The sequence below is a fragment of the Gouania willdenowi genome, chromosome 14 (genome assembly GCF_900634775.1).
Source record: "Gouania willdenowi chromosome 14, fGouWil2.1, whole genome shotgun sequence".
Classification (NCBI taxonomy): Eukaryota; Metazoa; Chordata; class Actinopteri; order Blenniiformes; family Gobiesocidae; genus Gouania; species Gouania willdenowi.
The window spans coordinates 17,662,713-17,684,200 of NC_041057.1; the positions used below are offsets into that span (position 1 = coordinate 17,662,713).

Below are 21,488 nucleotides of genomic sequence, written 5' to 3' on the forward strand. Positions count from 1 at the left end.
TGTTCTCGCAGGATTTCAGTGTGTGATGAAGACAAATTCCGCCACAACGAGTTCATCGGGGAAACCAGAATCCCCCTGAAGAAGCTGAAGCCTAACCAAACTAAAAACTTCAACAACTGCCTGGAGAAACAGTTGCCGGTAAGTCAACCTCCATTGGTTGATTGGCAAAACAGACATTGTGCGGCTGGTTGTTTATCAAAGTACCTGTGTGGCATTTTGCACCAGTGATTATGACCTAGAATCCTCTTTCTGGTAAGGCTTTATTAAGAAAAACAAATGTGGATTTATATTGTGTAATGTCGTTTGGATAAAAAAATACTATATGAATCTCAGCCTATATTGCCCAGCCCTATGGTTCCTATGGTTACTTCATTTGCTTGATGTTTGGTTGGTTTTCTGGGTTACTGTGTTGGTTTTACTTTAGTCGGTTGTGGTTGGTTAATTTGTTGCACCAAAAAGTCAAAGTTCAACACTAAGAAGTGCAATCTTTTCAAGACAGCAATGCATGTTTTGTTATTGCAATTAAATAAATGAATTTATTTTATTGCATAATTGTGACCATCACCAGCCCTCCCTAAGGAAGGGTAAGAAATACTTTATTAAAGGGAGGATGTAAAAAGAGAGGGCAGTGTTACACCTAGGGGGGGTGTAACACTGGGGGGAGAGGTAGGGGGAAGGTAACAGGGAGGAGAGACTCGAGGTGGTAAATGGGAAGAGTTGATTATTTTAAAGTGAGAGTGAGATGTGAAGTTGTAGTTGTGTATATTGTGCTTATTAAAAATTATAAAGGGGAGTGGTGGCCTAGTGATTAAGGACGCTGGGCTTGTAATCGGAGGGTTGCCGGTTCAAGCCTCACCTGGGCCGTCACTGTAGGATGTTGAGCAAGTCCCTTAACCCCGAACTGCTCCCCAGGCACCGCAAAATGGCTGCCCACTGCCCCTCAGGGATGGGTTAAATGCAGAGGACAAATTCCATTACATGGCCAATTAAAGGCGAAAGCCCTGATTTATTGTGTTATGTACTCAAGCCAGCCTGGTGACAAGTGTGAAGCTTAGGTATAGTGGTGGTGGCTGTGGATAGAGGGAAGGAGTAAGTGGTAACACCTAAAATAGGTATTTGTGATCAATGTGTCTAAGATTAATCCCAGTACGAGTTTTATCCCACAGCCCAAGGCATGCCAGTGCATCGTAGACCAATGTATGTGCAAAAACCGCTACTGCCAACCCAAGCGCTGCCCCGCAATCGAAGATGTAGTCAGGCCAGCAGAAAGAGCGGGGGCCAAGGAGCCCCAGGCCACCACCCCATGGCCGAGCAACCCCCCAGACATCCCCAAGATTCCAAGCCTCCCGAGACCCTTGCGGAGGAGCCAAGGCCCGCGCCCAGCAGATGGCCAGAGCCGCGCCGAACGGGCAGCCAGCAGGCCCAGATCCAGCAGGTGCCGGACCCAGAATAGAAGCAGCCCGGGAACAACAACCACACCCCCAGCCGCCTAGGGCACCAAGGGGACGCTACAAGTCACCCCACCGGCCCTCAGGGGCACCGACCGAGCCCCCGAGAGCGCCCCACTCGCAGGCCCTGGCCTCGCAGGGCACCGGACTCGCACACCACAGGGACCTCCCCCAAAGCAGTCAGGAGACGAGACAAGCACCAAGCCACACCCGAAGAGGCACCCCCCACGCCCCGCCAGGCCGACACCGCCCAGAGAGACCCCGCGAAGAGAGCCCCCAGCAACAATTCCCCACGCACCCCCGAGACCTACCGCCCCGCCACGCCCGACCATCCTGATGTATTTGTACTCTACACAGTGGCCCAACCATCAACAGAGGGGCCGGGCCCCCATTCGACAGGCCTAAATGTGTAGGTGTGAATATATGTGTTTAGTGAATGTATGAGGTGAAATTAAAAGAAAGGGGATGGATGGGAATGATGGTCCCCATCCAATTTTTGTGTGTATATGTGTATGTGGTGCAATAGCTCCGGAGGGTGGAGGTGGTGGTCGTCCCTTCCGGGGGGGTGGTATGTTGAAGTGGAGGGATTGGTAGGGCAACTTGAGGTTGCGGCCCCCGTGCCACTACTTAGTAGCACAGTTACCGGCCCCCTCCTCCCTCAGCCCCACCTCTAGCCCCCCAAGGCTTGGGTATGGGTGTGTGGTACACCGTGAGTGGGCCAGACCAGCTGGGAGTGAAGTAAAGTGTCCATGTCGGGGGCCTGTCTGGTGTGTGCCCGGCCCGTCCGCATGGCGGGCCACCGGAGAGGGTAGATGGCGCAGACCCCCCACCCCCCCAGGCGCAGCCGGGCACCAGCCACATCCCCCAGCGGTCTAAGGCACAACCCCCTCCGTACGCTGGACCAGAGTGGCCCGCCTCACCGCAACAGGGAGCAGCCGAGTAGGAGAGAAGCCCGCACCCACACCAGGGTCAGCACAGGCCCGTACGGCGCCACGATACAACACCCTCCACATGTTTGAACACACACTGAGCTAATGAGTGTCTGAACGGATGAAAGCTCAATAGTAGCTTAACAGATGTGGCTTATAATTGGAGGGTCCCCAGTTCAAATTCAACCTAGGTCATCACTGTGGGATGTGAAGCAAGTCCCTTAACCCTAACTGCTCGTGTTGTAAGTCGTTTTGGATAAAAGCGTCCCCTAAAAGAAATTGGAGAATGATGTAGTGTCAACGACGTGTTGAAACATACTTTAGAAAGTTGCCCACACAGTTTTGCAGTGAGCAGTTGAGTCTGTGTGGGATGCGTGACCTCATTCACATCATAGCAAAAAAGCCTGGTGTAGGAAACTGATCTCAGTCAGACATACCTGCTTTTAGAAAACTGTTACAGTTATAAGTGACATCCAAAACTGACCCCAATCTCAAGATCAACCGGTTTGGGATTAAAGGGTAGCTGATATGATTTTTATTTGCAACCTTTATCAAAATCATATATAATACTAGTGGTTTAGTTGGGTTATTTTCTTCAAAAGTTCTTGTAGAGCAGCCACGAGTAAGAAAGTATTATTTCAAAATAATTAAAACGTATGGAAATTATTAAAACTTTAAGGAAATTATCAAAACTGTTTTAAAATTATTAAAACATAGTTTAAAAATGTTTTAAAACTATCAAAACTTAGTAATATTATTTTTAAAAAATGCACTTTAAGGTATTAGAATGAACTCAGTATTGTGGAAAAAACATCACAATATCAACCAATTGCAGTTAATTTTTCTGTGTAAAAATGAACTTCATGTTTCTGTATTTCTTTTGGCTTTGGATTGGTTGGGTTTAAAATGTTACCTCATCTGTAGCTCTGCTGCCTGACATTCTTGTTCCTGGGACAGGCTCATGCCTGGAGGATTACTGCTTCTCAAATCCTGTCTTGTGTTAGATTGTGCGATCTATTAAAGCGATGGGGATGAAAACGTCTTCCCTGCAGCTAAATCCATCTCTCTCTCGCCGGGTCTCCCGCAGGTTAAATCCAATTGTTGACATCCTGTGGACAAAGGTGATTGAGTTTCAGCTTGGGAACACGCAATTAGTAGGGAGATGCTAAACGAGCACAGTGTGTTAATGCAAAGAAATTAATTTTGCGTAGGTGCAGATTCATGGATGTAGGAAATCAGGGTTCATGAGGATGGCCTATAAAGAGCTAAGGTCACACAGGCTGTGACAAACATTTAGGTAACATATGGCAGTCCTACACACACATTACACAAGTATTCAATCAATGTTCCTGTTATTCCTAATAGGGCTGGGTATTGCCAGGTACCTTGCGATACGATACATCACGATATTTTTGCCCACGGTAATGATATTATCACGTTACAGAGATTCTGCGATAATCGATATATCGCGGGAAATTTCATCCATGAGACATTACGATATCTGTAGCCTTTTTTAACGTGTCTAGCGTTGATGTCATCAAATGTATTTGTGTTAGTAAGGAACCTGTCTATATTTTAAGTTGGGGATTGTTTTCTTTATTTGTTTATTTATAGTTTCTATTTATCGTTATCATGATAGATACCAGAAATTATCAGGATACATTTTGAAGTCTATATCGCCAATCCCTAAAACACACACACAGACACACTGTAAATTTGTAAATATCCACTCCTCAGCTATTGTCTCATTGTACTGTGTATGTACTGCATTATCTCTGTGTATCATGTATATATATATATATATATACATATATATATATATTGTGTTTGTCATGTCTTTTATGTTGCAATATAAAAAAAGAAAATAAAGTTTATATTTGGCGGTGGTGGATCAATTACGTAAAACTTTGCGATATATATATACATAAGGGTATACACAGAACACCTTAGTGACTCCATAGTGACTTCCTAATCTCAACACATTTCTGGTGTTTTCGTGGACTGAAAGTTGCAACAAAACAAATGCTGATGTTTATTTTGAGGCTTACATGGAAGATCCGACTCCCGCCAAAATTGAATGTCTCGCAGAATGAGGTGATGCCACGAATAGAGCTGAAAATATTTGCCTTGACAGCCCGGGTTGGATTAATTTCTACCATTTTAAACGGGCTTAGACTGAGCTTGGACGCTGTGCTCTAAATGAGGTGATGCGTTTCAATTAGTGCGAGAAAGATGTGCAAATGGAGGCTGAGGAGGTCAGTCGAAGGCTGGCCTCTGGCGAATTAGTAAATTATGTTAAAAAATGAATGAACGACTGATTCTTGACAAAAAGCAAAAGAGCTGTTTATGTGCACAAATTTGAATAATAATGCTGTAATGAGTTCAGTCTTGAACTTGAAATTGGCTTCTTTCGGATTCAGTCGGTTCGGCCCTTGTCAGTTCTAACTTTTGAGGCCCGATTACAGCTCTAGTAGGGAATACTGGGAACAAACTCCAACAGAAATTGGGATGTTTGCCTTTTAGCTTGAAGCCGGTCCCAGGACAATTTTATGTTTCGCTCACAATGCATCATGGGGCGGTTGAGTATGACTAGTGTGCCCACCGTGCATACTTCAAAAATGTCCCAATATAACATACACCCGGATATTTCTCACATACTCAATCTTTCCATACTATCTAATTGGAACGCACTACAAACTAATTTTGACGTCAGACTTGGTAGTACGTTTGTATGCAATTTCAAACACAGCCAGTGTCAGCTGTCTTGGCGAAGCAGTTTAGCTTCAAATTTGATGAAAAGCCAGCGTGGTCACATGTTAAACCTGGTTCAGCCAAGACGTACAAGACTGGTTGTTTTAACCACATTTTATTGAAATAACCCCCAGGGCTGTTTACAGAATATGAAGACCACACAAGTGTTAATAAAAGTAGTTTGAATCACTTCAGATCAAATTAAGATTTATGTACGGTGCATTCCATCTTTGGCACTTGTCAAGATCTTCACCTTTCACAGATTTCCCTTGCTAAGTAAAACAGGTAACAACACGGGGTGTGTGACTCAGCAGCAGAAATGGAGTGTTATCCACTGACTCCACGATCCGCTGAGAGACGGCCTGTGAAAGTTGTCTCTGATCCACGTAGAGTGAGTCGACTCCCTGGAGAAATATGATTAGTTTCCCGCTGTGAACTCTGCAGCCTCCTACAGGCTGCACAGGAGCCGTCTGAATCCGTCTGCTTTACTTCATTTTACAGGAAGATAACAAAGAAACTGTCATTACAGCAGCAGGAGAACAGTTATCGTTGACATACACTGAAATACTAAAAAACTAAGTAAAATATTTAACCCTGCATTAAGAAGAAGAAATGGAAAGAAATAATAAACTGTACAAAAGCAACAGTGAGCAAATATTTCTACCCATATTCAAATCTACATAAATGGAAACAAGAAGAATCTGAGAAATTGTTTATTCTTATTAGGTTTGTGTTTGCGATGTGATTTTGTGTGTTTTGGGGGATGTCTTGTAAAATTTTGTTCTCATTTAGTGTGTTTTTGAGGTTGTTTGGTGTATTCGTGTTAATGTATTTTTGTTTTTTGTGTGTTTTTTCTTGTCATTTTGTACTACTAGCTGATCTTCTATCCTAGCCATTCAGCATACATTACCATGGTGATTTACCCCACTAAGAAATTGAACCAATTTCATATTACAGGACACACAGGCTTAGTCACAGAATTTACCGCGATAAGAGCAAATCCAGCTTTGTAATCTTTGGCCCAGAAGTAGATGGGTACGTGCACTGCAGGTGTAAAGTGTGAACTAGTGATTGGATAAACAACCTCCCTCTGCTTATTGGGTTCCTTTAGATTTGTACAACTCCTTCCCATTCAGCTGAATCTCTGCCAGGGTGCTGTGGGAGTCCTTTTCAAGTCCAAAACAAACACTGGCTGAGTGGAGTGACTGTGCTCTGACTCAGACCCTTGGGAATATTTTGCCATTCCTGTGCAGCTTTAAATGTTGACCAGTAAGACACCGGTGCTTTTGATCAGCAAACAGGACAAATGGGAAAGAATAGAAATAAAGTAGTCGAGGCAGAATATGCATGAAACTTGATGAAAGATGCTAATTCTGCTCAGAAAAACCTAAACCTGAGCAAAAATGAGCTGATCAAGTTTCTGTTGGACCTTATTTCAGTTTTGAAACATGGTTCATCAACTCACTCCATTTATTTTCCATAAGCAGTAAATCAGCATTTAAATAGGTGCACAGTGAATTATTGGACCTCACAGTCCTGGTGCTCATGTCTTTAAAGTGGATTCTGAAAAAGTTTTCTAAGCCTCTGAGCATTTTCCCTGGCTGATACTGACCTTATCTTCAACCAGTGCTTTAAAGCGCTGAGTAATAAGAACAGATAGCTTTACCAGAGCCACTCTACCATTAGGCTTATATTTACATCCATATGGATGAATACGTCCCCCGAAAGAGCCTGACGAGCGGTGCATTTATGTATAATTTACACCAGGCACATCATTATTTTTTATAAGTATTGTTTCTGAAACTCACTGGTGTTTTGGTGAAACTGGTGTCCATTTTAACTAATAACTGACTTCTCAGCTGTCAGCACAACCAGCTACATTCAGTCACCAGTAAAAACAAGACACTAGTTGATTTAAAACACCTCTGGAGTCACTTGTCACCAGTTGTCCTAGTTTCACCATTTGTCTCAAAACAAGCAGGAATAATGCATGTTTTTTTTTTTTGACATGTCTAACCTGCAGGTCAACAAGACCGAGGACAAATCTCTGGAGGAGCGTGGACGCATCATGATCTCTCTGAAGTACAACACGCAGAAGTCCTGCCTGGTCATCGGCATCATACGCTGCGCTCATCTCGCTGCCATGGACGCAAACGGCTTCTCCGACCCTTACGTCAAAATGTCAGTACACACAAAACTGACTTTAATATTGCAGTGTGAACACAATTTACTGTTTGTGTGTCATCTTTGTATTTCTATCAATTATTTAGCAGACATAAGGTCAATAAAATGTTCACCTAAAACAAACGTGATAGGTGTGTCAGTCACACTGGCGTTTGTTATAATTGGTAACACCTACGAGCAGAAGCCTGTAACTTATAATTAATTAAATTAAGCCACAATGCAGTTAACACACTTAAGGTGACAGCTTTGCATTCATTCACGTTTTATAATTGGTCACAAGATAACTTGATACCTAATTGAACCATAAAACTGGTATGAGTGCTCAGAGCGATTTAGTTCGGCATTTGGCTGCTCTTAAACTGCAATTTCAACTTTTAAATCTCTCTCCTGTATATTTAAGTGTTGGTGTATCAGTTCAACTGGTGATCATTAAAACTAATGAGGCTTTCTACGGCTGTCGCTCAGAATTTAAATTAACATGTTCAGGCGCAATAAAATAAACACACACTTCATATGACAGCTTTGTAGTTATTTCCAGTTATTACTAAATCTGTGTTAAAAGGCAGATGATAAGATGACATGATCACTGGCTAAAGGTTTTTACAGTTTAAATTGAAGACACGTTTGAACTGTTTTAGGATTTTTCAGTTGTTTGACTGTGTGCATCAATCACACAGTCTGCACAGTTCACTGTATGCTGACTGGTGTAACAGTTCAACTGGTGATCCTTGTAACAAATGATTGCTTTAATGTTGTCACTGTGTTTACATTAATCTGAACATCTTGTTTAGACAGAATACAATATAAACAAACTCAATTTAAAACTATGTATTGTCGGAAGTTTTACTGCATCTGTCACAAAATAACATGATTACTAGTTGAACTGTAACACCAGCTGACAAGAGCACTGAATCTAATTAAAACTAACAGTTGATTGTCTCTTTTTGCAAGATTTTCAGCATAAGTTTTCCATAAATCTGTGATATTTCTTATTCCAGTTCGTATTCTTTAAATTTCTTTATCATTTCATTTTTGCTGAATAACTTATTCTAAGATTTTTTTTTGATTGTTGCTTTACTTTAATTTGGTGTTTATTTATTTCACTATTGTTATGCACAATGTTGATCACACTGTAACGAGTGTGCAGGAGAGGGAATCACTCTTCAGCAGTTTGACTGGCATGTTCTGCACTAGAGGCTGTCCATAGTGCTGCAGTTTTGAAGGAGAGTTGCATTCATCACACCTAAACGTTTGCCACGACTTTCATCTGACTCAGAAACCCCAGCACAATTAATTTCCTCGCCGAGAACAAAAGCCGCCGCTCGTTTCAAGGAGCACAGCAGAACTGCGACAGTTTCCAACAGCTGCAGATTGAGACATTCCTCCCTGGGGTTTGATAAGGACGGCAGGCCAGTGATGGATTTTACCAAGTGGCTCTCATGGCAGGGAATAAAGGAAGTGTACACACCATACTGTAACCCTACTTGACCTGAAAGTCCAAAGCAGAGTCTGATCTGAGATTGTTTGTGAAGATGTTAAAGCTTCTGCCATCAGGGTTTGAATACTGATCACAAAATCAATTAAGAATTAGTCATTAATTAGTCCAGGGGCACTCTTTCCAATTGAATACGTTGTTATTAATTAGAAAAATGATGAAAAACCTTTCTTTACACAGGATCCCCACAGTCATGAAATTCCTGGAAATGTATGCAATTTGTAAAACCAATTTTCAACACCTAGTGTTGTACATCGCTTTTGATAAATGTCTGCAAATTTAAATTGTAATCTTATAATTAAACATTGTAGCACTTATTTAGTTGTTGTTTAATGTTACGTTCAATAGCTGATGCATCGTTAATATGCAAAATATTGCAAAATGGGTGTCAAAGGTAATTGCGTCATTATACGATGCTATTTGATAGATAAGTGATGGACACAACTTGCAATCCCTGTGTCACATTTTTGCTACTAACCATGGCACACTGTCAGACCTCTTGAATAGATCTTAGCAGTTCAAAACTAAGTGATGGAAATTTTGTAAAATATTTTGGAAAAGTTTTGAAAAATCATTGTGAAAAAAGTGTGGGAACCATGTTTCAAGCAGAGACCATGTGACTCAACTCTCACACTATGTGCACAGCCTGTGATTGGTTACACACGTTAATCTAATGTTGGTGTTGTCTTGCAGCTCTACAGCTAGCCCTATAACCAGCTATCCCTGCCTCAGTAACTCGGTATCACATAGTGACAAGGAAATATAAGCCTGAACACATTCCTATCAAAATAAAAGCCCTATGGGATATTCCAGGAAGGAGGTTCAACAAACTCTTGACTCAACATACCTCGCGATGGTAGGCTCTGGGTATCTGATTCCATTACAGCTAGTATGAAGTGGGTCAATCAACCTTGGGTTACTTACGTGCACATGCACAATAAAAAGCCATCATCAATGGAGCAAAGATAACACAAGCTACCATGGCAACCACCCGGAAGAGAGTGTTTGATTCACCCAGATGGGTGAAATGACATGTGCAGAGATGCAGAGCAAAGAGAATATTGTACTTTTTGTCAGTGTCCACAGCCTTTAATCGCTCTGCAGAAACTAAATGCTCCTCAGTGATTGGTTACTGAACAAAAGCGTGCTGCATTAAAGCACAGTGGGACTGTTTGTTCAGCAGTTAAACAGGCTCATTGCTTCCTCTGCAACAAATCTACAGCTTTGGCTCCCACTGAGAACAAAAACCCTCAGGAACAAAGTACAGGAGAGGTTTGTGTCTGGATAAATGTTGTCCTCTTGACCACAATTTAACTCAGTCCAGTGGTTGGTGTAAAGGGTCATTCTTCCATAGTTATTGTAGCTGAATTTTTAATATGATATATCTCTCTTATTGTGACCTTTGCCGCTATCCACACAGCAACCAGCTTTTGTCCATGTAAACAAACAGGATCACAATAAACGACCATTCTGTCACATTGAACAATAGGACAGACCTGCAGCGTGGCAGGAAATCAAAGACAAGTGTCTTAGTTTGATTGACATGATCGTAGTGACAAATTTATTCGATGTGGAAGAAATACAAAAGCAGTGGTGTTCACTGTGTTCATGATGTAGTTTTGTTGTTGTTATTATTATTATCATCAATATAGGTATTGTTGTTATTTACTATTATTGATACTATTATTATCATAATAATTGTCGTTTGTCGAATTCTGTGCCCAAGTGACTATCAGGGCAGTAGCACAGCTCCCTCTGCAGGACAGAACTATATTACAGCATTCAGCAGTGGTTTTCTGTGTTTTCTGAAGCTTGTCTTTAATGATGTTTGTGTTGTGCAGTGTCTGACTCTCTCTCTCTGTCTGTTTTTCAGCTACCTTAAGCCAGACGAGAACAAGAAGTCTAAGCACAAAACTGCTGTGAAAAAGAAGACGCTAAACCCAGAATTTAACGAGGTAAGAGTGTCTCAGTTGTCCTATCTCCTTCTCCTCAAAGGTTTGGTTGTCTTTAACCTACATGGTTTTCACTCCTGGAGGTTTATCCTTTTTGTCATAAATGCAGATTTTGAGAAATCAGACTTCTTTGATTCAGACTAAAACCATCATTCTCATCACTGGCCGCTGCTGTTAAATCCATTCATTTGTAAAACCATATAAAAATCCTTAAAACAAGAACAGTTTTATGAAGATATAAACCATGTGTTAAAGCTTCACCATTAATAATTATAGACTAAAGTTCACTAACTTTACATCATTTGGTTTATTCTTACGGATTAACCTTAGTGTAATAAAAGCTTTTACTGTATTTTGACATTAGTCTTCTCATGAAAAAATATTTGTATTTATTATCATTTTTTTGTTATTAATATTGTCTTGTTTTTTTTAGCTTTAAATTACTTTATTAAGTATGTGTTGTTCTTTATTATTTATTCCAATGTAAGGTCACCCTCTTGTTACCTTTTTTATTTTTCTGATGAAAATGTAGTTTTTATTTAAGATTATTTATTTATTATTCATGTTGAGTTTTTTTTTAAATATTTATTTAATTAATTAGTTAGTTTCGTTTATTATCATTTAAATGAATTTATTCTTCTTTTTAGCTTCAGCCCATTTATCTATTCTTATTTCATTTTCTGATGAATTAATGTTCTTAATTTGATTTCTTATCTGTTTATTGATAGTTTTTAGTTAATGTATTCCTCTTTTTATGTTTAACCTATGATTTAATTTTTTGTATTCATTCATTCATTCAGTTATTGTTTATTTAACAGGGACATTGTTCAATAGTCAGTTGCACCAGAGTTTGCAAATAGCTCAATTACATCTGCAGTCCCTGGACAGGTAAACAAGATAAAAAAATATTAGTCCTCAGGTTTTTACTGTTATCACTTAAACTTTATTTTTTCTTATTTAATTTAATAATTTGATTCCAATAAATTATTCTCTGACAATTTGATATTAGTTTTAATCTCCTGATGAAAATATTGTTTATTATCTATTTTAGTCTATTCAGCTTAAGTGTAATTTAATTCGACTGACTTAAAAATGTACTTAGGTTTTATTAATTTATTTATTTTAGTGTCATTTTAGGCATTAAAATACTTTTTAGCTTTCATTTATTTTCCAACTAAATGCTCAAAATTATTTAGAATGACCATTATGATAAATCACTTCACGTTTTGTGTTACAAAGATAGTTTCTAAATGTGAATATTTTCAGAAATGATCATTGAGAGAATAAGCAGAGCTGCTGATGTTTGAGTAGTAGAAGTTGCACTGGCCTTCCTGGTGTTTTCCTTTGTTTGGACGCAGTCAGCGTAAGAAGGGACGTCTCCAGACAAACAGGGAGAAGAAGCTCCACGATGACATTTCCTCTGACATTTTTGCAGTCTTGCTCTTTGTCCCCTCCCAGCCTTTCTGAGGTGAACTTTGCGGACTGTGATTTTCTGATGAAAAATAGACCGTCAGTGACCCTGACAATTAGACAGAGGAAAAAATGTGCGACGGCTTCATGCTTCACACATATTAGATCTGGAGATACACAGGAAAACAAAGTTCCACGACCAAGAATTAAAGGCTAGATCTATTGTTGTCCTTTGTCACAGACATGTAAGGAAAAAGTCTGTTCTTGTCAAAGTGAAACAAATATGTTTCGGTTATCTTAGCACGTAGCTGCGTTAGCTAAGCTGCATCAAAGAGTAAAGGGGCGTGGCTATATTATCAGCTCAACTTATTTGTTCAAATCTGTTAAAAAATGCCCCCATCAGTCGATAAGTTTTAGTCTGTGTAAAGCAAAGTCAACCATTTTCTTCTAAACACATTAAGTAGATCATAAATGTATTCCTTAAAACATGTAAAAAGTCATTCAACTATTTATTTTAATTGTGGAGCTTTGCTTCACAAACTGTTTGAATGTTCTGTGTTCAGGTTTTAATGAGCGGTTTAGAAATTATAGCTATCATTAGTATTTTTTTTTTTTTTTTTTTTTTTTTTTTTTTACCTTGTCTGCACATGCTTTCGAAGGTTAACACTACAAGAAGTGCAATCTTTTGACAGCAATGCATATTTTATTATTGCAATTAAATAAATTTATTTATTTCATTGCATAATTGTGACCGTCACCAGCCCTCCCTAGGGAAGGGTAAGAAATACTTTATTAAAGGGAGGATGTAAAAAAGAGAGGGCAGTGTTACACCAAGGTGAGGGGTTGGAGGGGGGTGGGGAAGTTAGCAGGGAAGAGGGATACAAGATAGGATATGGAATGGGTGAGGAATAGTTTTAAGTGATGCGATGTGAAATTGTGGTTGTGTATATTGTGTTTATTGTTGTGTTGTCAAGCCAGTTTGGTGACCAGTGTGTGGTTTAGGAATAATGGTGGTGGCTGTGAACAGAGGAAGAGGTGAGTGGAAATTCCATAAAACAGGTATTTGGGAACAACGTGTCTAAGGTTGAGCCCAGTATGAGTGTTATCCCACAGCCCAAGGCCAGTGCATCCATGACAAATGTATTTCCAAGTACCGCCACTGCAAAACCCAAGAGCCGCCCCCGGGCCCGAAGAAGCAGTCAGGCCAGCAGCAAGAGCAGGCAGCCTAAGGGCCCCCGGCGACCACCCCACGGCCAAGCAGTCCCCCGAACGCCCCCAAGATCCCAAGCCGAGAGGCAGCCATCGCCCCCCCATACACACCCGAGAAAGCCCCAAGGAGCCAAGGACCCAGCGCACCACGCCACCGATCCCACCCCCAACCCCCAGACCCCCCACCCCATCGACCCCCCCACCCCCCCACCCCACCCCCGCGCCCAACCCCCCGAGGGGAGGGCCCAGAGAACTCCCTGCCCGAGGCCCCAGCGGAGGAGCCGAAGCCCACACCCAGCAGACGACCAGAACCGCGCCGAACAGGCAGCCAGTGGGCACCCGCCGGCGAGCCCAGAGCCAGCAGGGGCCCGACCCCAGGCCAGAAGGACCCGGAACGGATGCAGCACCAGGAGCAGCCCGCCCAGGGAGGACGACCACACCCCAAGCCGCATAAGGCACCAGGGGGCCGCTGGGAGTCTCCCCGCCGGCCCCCAGGCACCCCAACCTAGCCCCCCACGGCGCCCCAGATCACCCTTCACTGATGCCGCCCGCGCCACGAGCTTCAGTTCTTTTTTTTTTTTTTTTAAAGCCAGGGCCCCCTCCAAGGGCCAAGCCAGACCGCCCCGCCGGGATGTGGCCCCCTATTCCGGCCCCCGACACCCTACCTCACGGGGCACTGCCCAAGCAGGGGCCGTACCAGTAGGTACGCAAGGGCGCGGCACGCGCCACCCGCCCCGAAAGACCCCCGCCAGGACCGGCCCGGCCAGCAGGCCAAGCACCCCGGGCCCCAGGAGCACCCCCCGGGACCAGGACCCCCCAAGGGCAAGCCCCCGGGCCAAGCCCCCCGGGACGCATCCCCCACCCCCGCCCGGGACCCGGCCACGGCCCAGCAGGACCGCACAGCCCCGGACAGCCCACGGCCAGCAGCCCAGGGCCCGCCGCCCCCCGGACAGCGCCAGCCACGGAGCAGCGCCCCCCGCCGGCCCGCGAGCAACCGGCGATCCCCACCGCGGGGACGGAGGCACCCCAATGGCACACATCAAGTGCGGGACAGCAGCCCCCAGCCAAAGATGCCCCGGACCCACCCACCAGTCCGCAAACGGCAGGATAGACCCACCAGGCGGCCGACAGCAACCTCCACCACCGGAACAGCTAGCGCCGCCCCCCAGTAAACAGCATCACCCCGAGGCGCCAAGCAACCCCGCCCCAACCCCGGCGAGGACACCAGCACCCCCCCAGCACACCCACCCCCCAAACCGGCGAGGCAGGCCGCCCCGGGCCCGCACACCGCGGGGCCCGCCCCCAAGGCCACCAGGAGACAAAGCAAGCACCAAGCCACACCCAAGGGGGAGAGGCACCCCCGCGCCCCACCCGGCCGACACAGCCCGGAAAGACCCCGCAAGGAGAGACCCCGGCAAAGCCCCCCCGAGACCCACCGCCACGCCCGACCGCACCATCTTGATGTGCTTTTGCTCTATGCAGTGGCCCAGCCACCAACAGAGGGGCCAGGCCCCCACCGGAGAGGCCCAAATATGTGTACCAACCCACCACCCTGTTATGGTGCCTCTCCATTCCCCAATGGAGAGGCACTTCCCGATCCCCTGTGTGAATGTGTGTGTTTGGTGAATGTATGGGGTGTAATTAAAAGAAGGGGGATGGAGGGGAGCGGTGCTCCCCCTCCAGCCTCTGTGGATTTATGTGTATGTGGTGTAATAGGCCGGAGGGTGTAAAGGATGATACACCCTCCGGGGGGTGACATGTTGAGATGCGATTAAAATTGGAGGGATTAGTAGGGCAACTAGAGGTGGGAGGGCCGCCCCCACGCCACTACATAGTAACACAGGTGGCGGCCCCCTCCACCCCCAGCCCCACCATCCAGCCCCCCAAGGGTTGGGTATTGGTGTGTGGTGCATTTTGTGAGTGAGCCAGACCAGCTGGGAGTGGGGTGAAGTGAACATGCTATCATTAGTATAAACCCGACCCTGCTGCTGAAGGCGCAATTCGGCCCTCGGGGAATAAAACGCATCCGCTGGTGCCACATTTTCCATAAATTGAGCACTTTTTATTTTTTATATACTTAATGATTTTTTTTGTCTTTCAAATTTGGCTCAGTGGTCAATGACACACGTTTCTGTGGTGTGACAAACTCGTAACACAAATTTTTTTCTGCTTTACATGGACTTTAATGTTTACTGGGTGAGTGTTACAGTGCCCCCTGTGATACTATTATAATGGTTCTGGAAATATTGATTTTATATGAATAATATTATCAAATACATGCTTATGTATGTCCAAGTTTTGCCTTTGTCTGTACAATTGTGTGTCCTCTTTCTCAAGGAGCTGTTCCATACATTTTTAATTTTTTTTTTTACAGAAATCAACTTGATTTCCATTGAGTCTTGGTTTTATTTGGGATCAAATGTGATTGTCTGCTTCTCTTTCCTTCACAGGAGTTCTGTTACGATATCAAATATGCAGACCTCACCAAGAAGACCCTGGAGGTGACGGTGTGGGATTATGACATTGGGAAGTCTAACGACTTCATCGGTAAGGCCAAGACAGGAACATGAATCTACCAACATGGTTAGAAATACAGCTGGCCCACTGTTGATTGTACTTTTACCCAATCACACTGTTCCCCTGACCATCATCATCATTCTCAGGCTCATGTGTTGTGGTTAAACACAGGGATGAACAGTCAGTGAAACCGCAGCACTGGAATTGGAGACCGTCCGTTTTATTGCATGTCAAGGAAGGAAGTGAGCATGAGTGTTCATCTGACATCAACACAGGATCATTTGAAATGTTAGCGTAAAATCCCCTAATCAACACAGAACAACAACATAATTACACAAGCCAACACAATATCACAGTAGATCACACAAAAAAACTATAATAAAATAGATAAACCAAAAACCTGAAACAACAAAAGATACACATAGCATCATCAAAAAGACCACAAAATTACCTTGAAACAAACACACAAAAACACACAAAATGACACACCAAATCACAATTCCTGCTGTTGAGTATTGACTAACACTGGTCTCATTGTGTGAGGTTACTGTAAAACTGGTGATGGAGACTTTGTGTGTGTTTGAAACATGATCATGTGATAGCTGGCTGTGCTTAGTCAGTCATTAGCTAAAATGGACACCAGTTTCAGCTGAACAGCAGTGAAGCTGGGACCAGGACATGGCTTTTGACACAGTGAAAGATTGTCTCTCTTTTAATGAATTGTCCCAGTCTGTGTACTGGTTTATACTGGTATTCTTCAGTAAATATCACATTAGGGAAAGAAGGATGTTTATAACCCTTCAGAGACATTGTTGACTTAGATACTGTCAGAGTTACAGAGGTAACACTGTCACTGTATTGGTTTTTGTTAAATGCTGAGAAAAGTAAGAGCTGACTGACTTTAAGCATTACTATGGCCTCTTTGATCAGTGATCAGTTATGATATTGGCTGCTAACACCTTCACAGATGGCGAATGAGGAATGACATTTGTGGTTCATTATGCTGAAGCCTGAGTCAAAGCCGTTACTGGTGCAGTTATTGATGCAGGTATTGGGTAACCGATGTATCCCCTTACTCCCCTCCAGGTGGCGTTTCCCTGGGCATCAATGCGAATGGGGAGAGACTGAAGCACTGGTTCGACTGTCTGAAAAACAAAGACAAAAAGATTGAGCGCTGGCACACGCTGACGAACGAACTGCCTGTTTCGCTAAACGACTGAAGATGATCCATCAGACTGGACTGTATCGACCCGGGAAGCCTTGCGTGGCGGATCAAGTTCTTCTCCACAGGGCTGCAGTAACATCCATCAGATTCACCATGTCTGTATTCAGTTCAGTCTCCTCAAAGCGGCTCAGCTGCTGGTTTAACTGGCTTTATGATGTATTTTCTCTGCAGAGGTGGAGTTTAGCTGTGACAGCAGGGTTAAAATATGTTTGCAGCAGCAGAGAGAAGCACCACGCTGAGAGAGAGAAACAAAGGATGTAGCAACAGCTTCACACTAAAGACCGAGAGACTTCCATCCTCACAATGGGTCAGTTTACAAGGTTTACATGCAGAAGAGCAGCTAAAGAAAAAAACATCACGTTTGATGATGCTGCTGCTCTGGGAGAGGTAAAGTGAAGCTGCTCAATCTTCAAAGTTTGATAAAAGGCGAGAAGGTTTTCCTTTGGAGGACATGAAAGTCTGGGTTTGCTTCAAACAAGATGGAGAGAAAACTTTGATACCTGCTTTAAAGAGAAGTTCCCCTTAGGTGTCATGGACCTGTAGCTAATACAGATAATGAAATGAGAACATTTGGGGGTGACAGGACGGACATTTATTTATTTATTCTTTAGTTTCTGCTCTTGAAATAGCATTTGAATCATGTCAAAAACCTTCAGAGCCGAGTTTCTTCAACGTTACTGAGCAACTGCAAGCCTTGCGCATCAAAGAAAGCATTACCCAGTAATTAAAACATACATTATTATGTTAGCAAAGTGAGCAATAGTATGAGAGAGATGGTGGTTAAGTAGGTAGTGGCTGGATAGGTACGTAGTTTAGAATACTGGGTGAGATCAGTAGGTTATGGTGGTGGATTGGTTTAGGTAGGTAAAGGGTTGAGTTTTGTGGTTGTAATGATAGGTAAGTAGGTACTGTAGGTATGTGGGTAGGTCAGTTGTAGACCAAGAGATACATTTATAGATAAAGAAAGAGATGGATATACGTTTCTTGCACTTTTGGCCAACCATTGTGTCAAATCTATAAAAAAATGTCAACGATCACTCACTGTTATCCCATGATGCACTTACTGTATAATTCTTTTAACTGCTTGTCAAAGATGGAAGTGTGCAGGAGTGACATTCATACAGGATCTTTGAGTGGTGCAGTGCTGTTTAGTATTGACTAGTTTACTCTCTGTGATGTTGCAGTGAAACACCGGTAAAGCTCAGGATAAGTGACTCCAGTGTTTATATTACTGGTTCCTATTGCTGTGGAATTGATATGCAGCTTTGACTAAGTCCAAGGGCATCACGAGCTATGACTACAGGCTGAGCTCCTTTACATGACGCAGCAGGTGCACTAACGTCAGGAACCATCTTGTTTGAAGCTCACTCTCCAGACATTGTAGTGAACCAGCTTATGCTTTGTTAGAAGGAAGCTGTTAGTGGAGAATCAGATAAATACATGATCCTCACATATTCACTGACATGATGTCATGTTGGGTTAAACTGCGGCAAGTGTTCACACGTTGACAGTGGTAGCAGCACTATAACACCCACTGGATGTTGTCAGTTTTTAATTTAATCTAATATTTTATTCATTTATTTAATATTTTATCTTTTTTTTATTTCTTATTGTATTTTTTTTACTTATGTATTTTATTCATTAATGTATTTCTTTTCAGAAATGTATAAGTAGTCAATTATCTTGCTTGTGTTGCTCCACAAACATAATTTTGCCCACTTCAATAATTTTATTTATTTGTTTTTATGTTTTAATATTAATAATAATTATTCATTAATTTGTTGATACTGAAATCAGGGAATATGCGTGTCATACAGAGACACTCAAAACTGAGAGGCGGTAGGCCACCATATACATTTTACATTATTATTATTATAAATTAAATTGATGAATTTATTTTAAAATACGAAAAAATGTGTGCAGCGTATTGTTTATTCGACAGAACGTTTGTTTTCACTACAACTCGCAGACAGGTTAAAGAAGGGCGTCACTAGAGGGTAGCGTCATGAATGATGCAAATTTATATCAAATATGTCAAAAAACAACTATAGCCACAGTAAAAGCATGTCCTGTTTACAGCTGTCTGCTCTCGCTGTTGTCCCTGCATACGCTCAGTCCTGCAATGCAAACCTTGGCTTCAAGGGGCAGTCCAGAAATGAATGTGCGTGGTTATAAAGCACCAGTTTATATTAACATATGCAGCTGTATTTTACAGAATGTACACCTTTAACCTTTTCTTTCTACTGAATATTCAGAGGAGTAATCTCAGCTTTATGTGTGTACACACAAACGTTCACAACACTGCCGAAAGAGTCTTTAAACCTCCTGTTTTCTTAGATTTGTTACAAGCTACAAGCATACACAGCAGACTAATCATTCCCTCAGGGTGGGGGCACCAATTTTGTGTTTGAGAGCATGATTAACATGGGGCTTTTTGACCAATCACAGCGTTCGTTCACAACTAAACAAATCATTATGATCATTTGATGTCATCAAACCCAGAGATGTACAATAACTGAGGGACCTCAGCACTAAGAGTTGATATTTATCTTGTTAGCTGGCTGTGCTCTGAAGACAGTCATTAGTTGACATGGACACCAGTTTGACCAGAACAACACTAAAGCCGGGACCTGCTGATGTTTGACACAGTGAAGGATACAGATAATGAAATGAGAACATTTGGGGGTGACAGGAGGTCACCCCCAAATGTGGTTTATACTGGTATTGCTCAGTAAATCAGTAAGTTGTAGCTGTACTTGGTTTTTCAGGCTTCAGTGATTCATGATGAGCTTTTAAAACCATCAGGCAGATAAACAGCACCCAGCAATTCTCACCCCTACACTTAATGTATATACGTGTCTGTCATACACATCTACAACCAAATCATCTATGAAGGCACATTAGACTTAGAGCTGTTTCACTGGAAAGATGAAAAACATCTCCCTCACATCTATCAGGGCATTCCCTGTGCAGCGGCCGTTTCATATTCCCTCCAAACTCAGTCTTTCTTGTGGCGAGGAATGAGGAAACTTTTTTAATCCTTGACGAATCTTTGTTTTAAAAAGTCAAAAGTGACAAAAACAAATCCCCAAACAGTGTTGAATTCAACACATTTCTGATGCATGCGGCTTAAATAATAAGTGTCTACTTTGAATATTAGTTTTAACACAATTTGTATCATTCTACAAAATTATTGGAAAATATCTACAACAAAATTGATCACTTTGAAGGTAGAAGGAAGAATAATGCATCAGTGTTAAATACAGTTCAAATGTATATTAACATGTATATGTTGTGATCATCTGGAGGTTTTAAAGGGTTAACTATGGTTGTGTTCTAGTCTAGTTTACTGTATTCCTCATGTAGCAGCTTTGCTGGTTTAACTGTTTTTAATGATACTTGGGAGCTCTTAGATATAATAGTTGCATTAATGAATTGCTCTCATCCATTCATTGGTTTGTGAACTCCACCCCGAGGCCACAAACAAAGAAACCAACCAGTCTGCATCTTTGAGTTCATTTATCCTCAAACACTTTAATTCACCTCCACTCTGCAGATTACATTAAACACATGATCCCTGGGTGTCATTTAGTGAGTTTGGTTGTTTTGAACATTCAGATGTGATGAATAAAAAAGGAGGAGGTGGTGAGGACTTTCTCACTGTAACACAATATGCTATGACTTTATCCTCCTGAGAACCAGTTGGAGAAGAAGTAGCTTTGATTCAACTTGTTTGAATTATATTCTGCCTCTTTGGAGACAAAAACAGCCTGAAGTTCAGAATTATATTCATTAATTTATTATGACCAACCACTGTAGTGGACAACAGGACGGTTTTACTGAAAAATGACAGTGACTTTTAATACCTAAAGTAATTGTTAATTTGCAATATAATAAATGTTTGTATATTGTTTAATTGGCATTCAATGTATTTATGAACACATTAAAATGACCTTTGGGCAGAATTTTGAATGTAAACAAAGGATCAATTATTCCCATCTATTGTAATGGACGTTCAAAAAAGGGCTCTTATCTTTCTTTATCTTCATCTTCACTCTGACACCAGTTTATAATATAACCACGTATGTGTGTGTGTATAAATATACACATATATATACATATATATATATATATACACAGTGGGGCAAAAACGTATTTAGTCAGCCACCAATTGTGCAAGTTCTCCCACTTAAATAGATGAGAGGCCTGTAATTTTCATCATAGGTATACCTCAACTATGAGAGACAAAATGAGAAAAAAGAATCCATAAAATAACATTGTAGGATTTTTAATGAATTTATTTGCAAGTTATGGTGGAAAATATGTATTTGGTTCTATTTTGGTTTCATCTGACCATATGACATTCGC

General features: G+C 42.1%; 1 protein-coding gene across 2 annotated transcripts in view; it reads left to right on the forward strand.

The window, feature by feature from the left end:
- The window catches only part of doc2b (double C2-like domains, beta), a 114,200-nt gene extending 92,920 nt beyond the window's left edge, over positions 1-21,280 (forward strand). Inside the window, exons 7-12 of one of the 2 annotated variants that reach the window (XR_003675541.1) lie at positions 12-138; positions 7,152-7,309; positions 10,681-10,762; positions 15,829-15,925; positions 16,982-17,215; positions 17,336-21,280. Coding sequence is in view for 1 of the 2 variants with exons in the window: in XM_028467508.1 (XP_028323309.1) it covers positions 12-138; positions 7,152-7,309; positions 10,681-10,762; positions 15,829-15,925; positions 16,982-17,115 (598 nt within the window). In the remaining variant the exon portion in view is untranslated. Of the gene's footprint in view, positions 1-11; positions 139-7,151; positions 7,310-10,680; positions 10,763-15,828; positions 15,926-16,981 lie in introns of both variants that reach the window. The other variant, XM_028467508.1, reaches the window with a different exon arrangement.
- Positions 21,281-21,488: the final 208 nt, after the last annotated feature.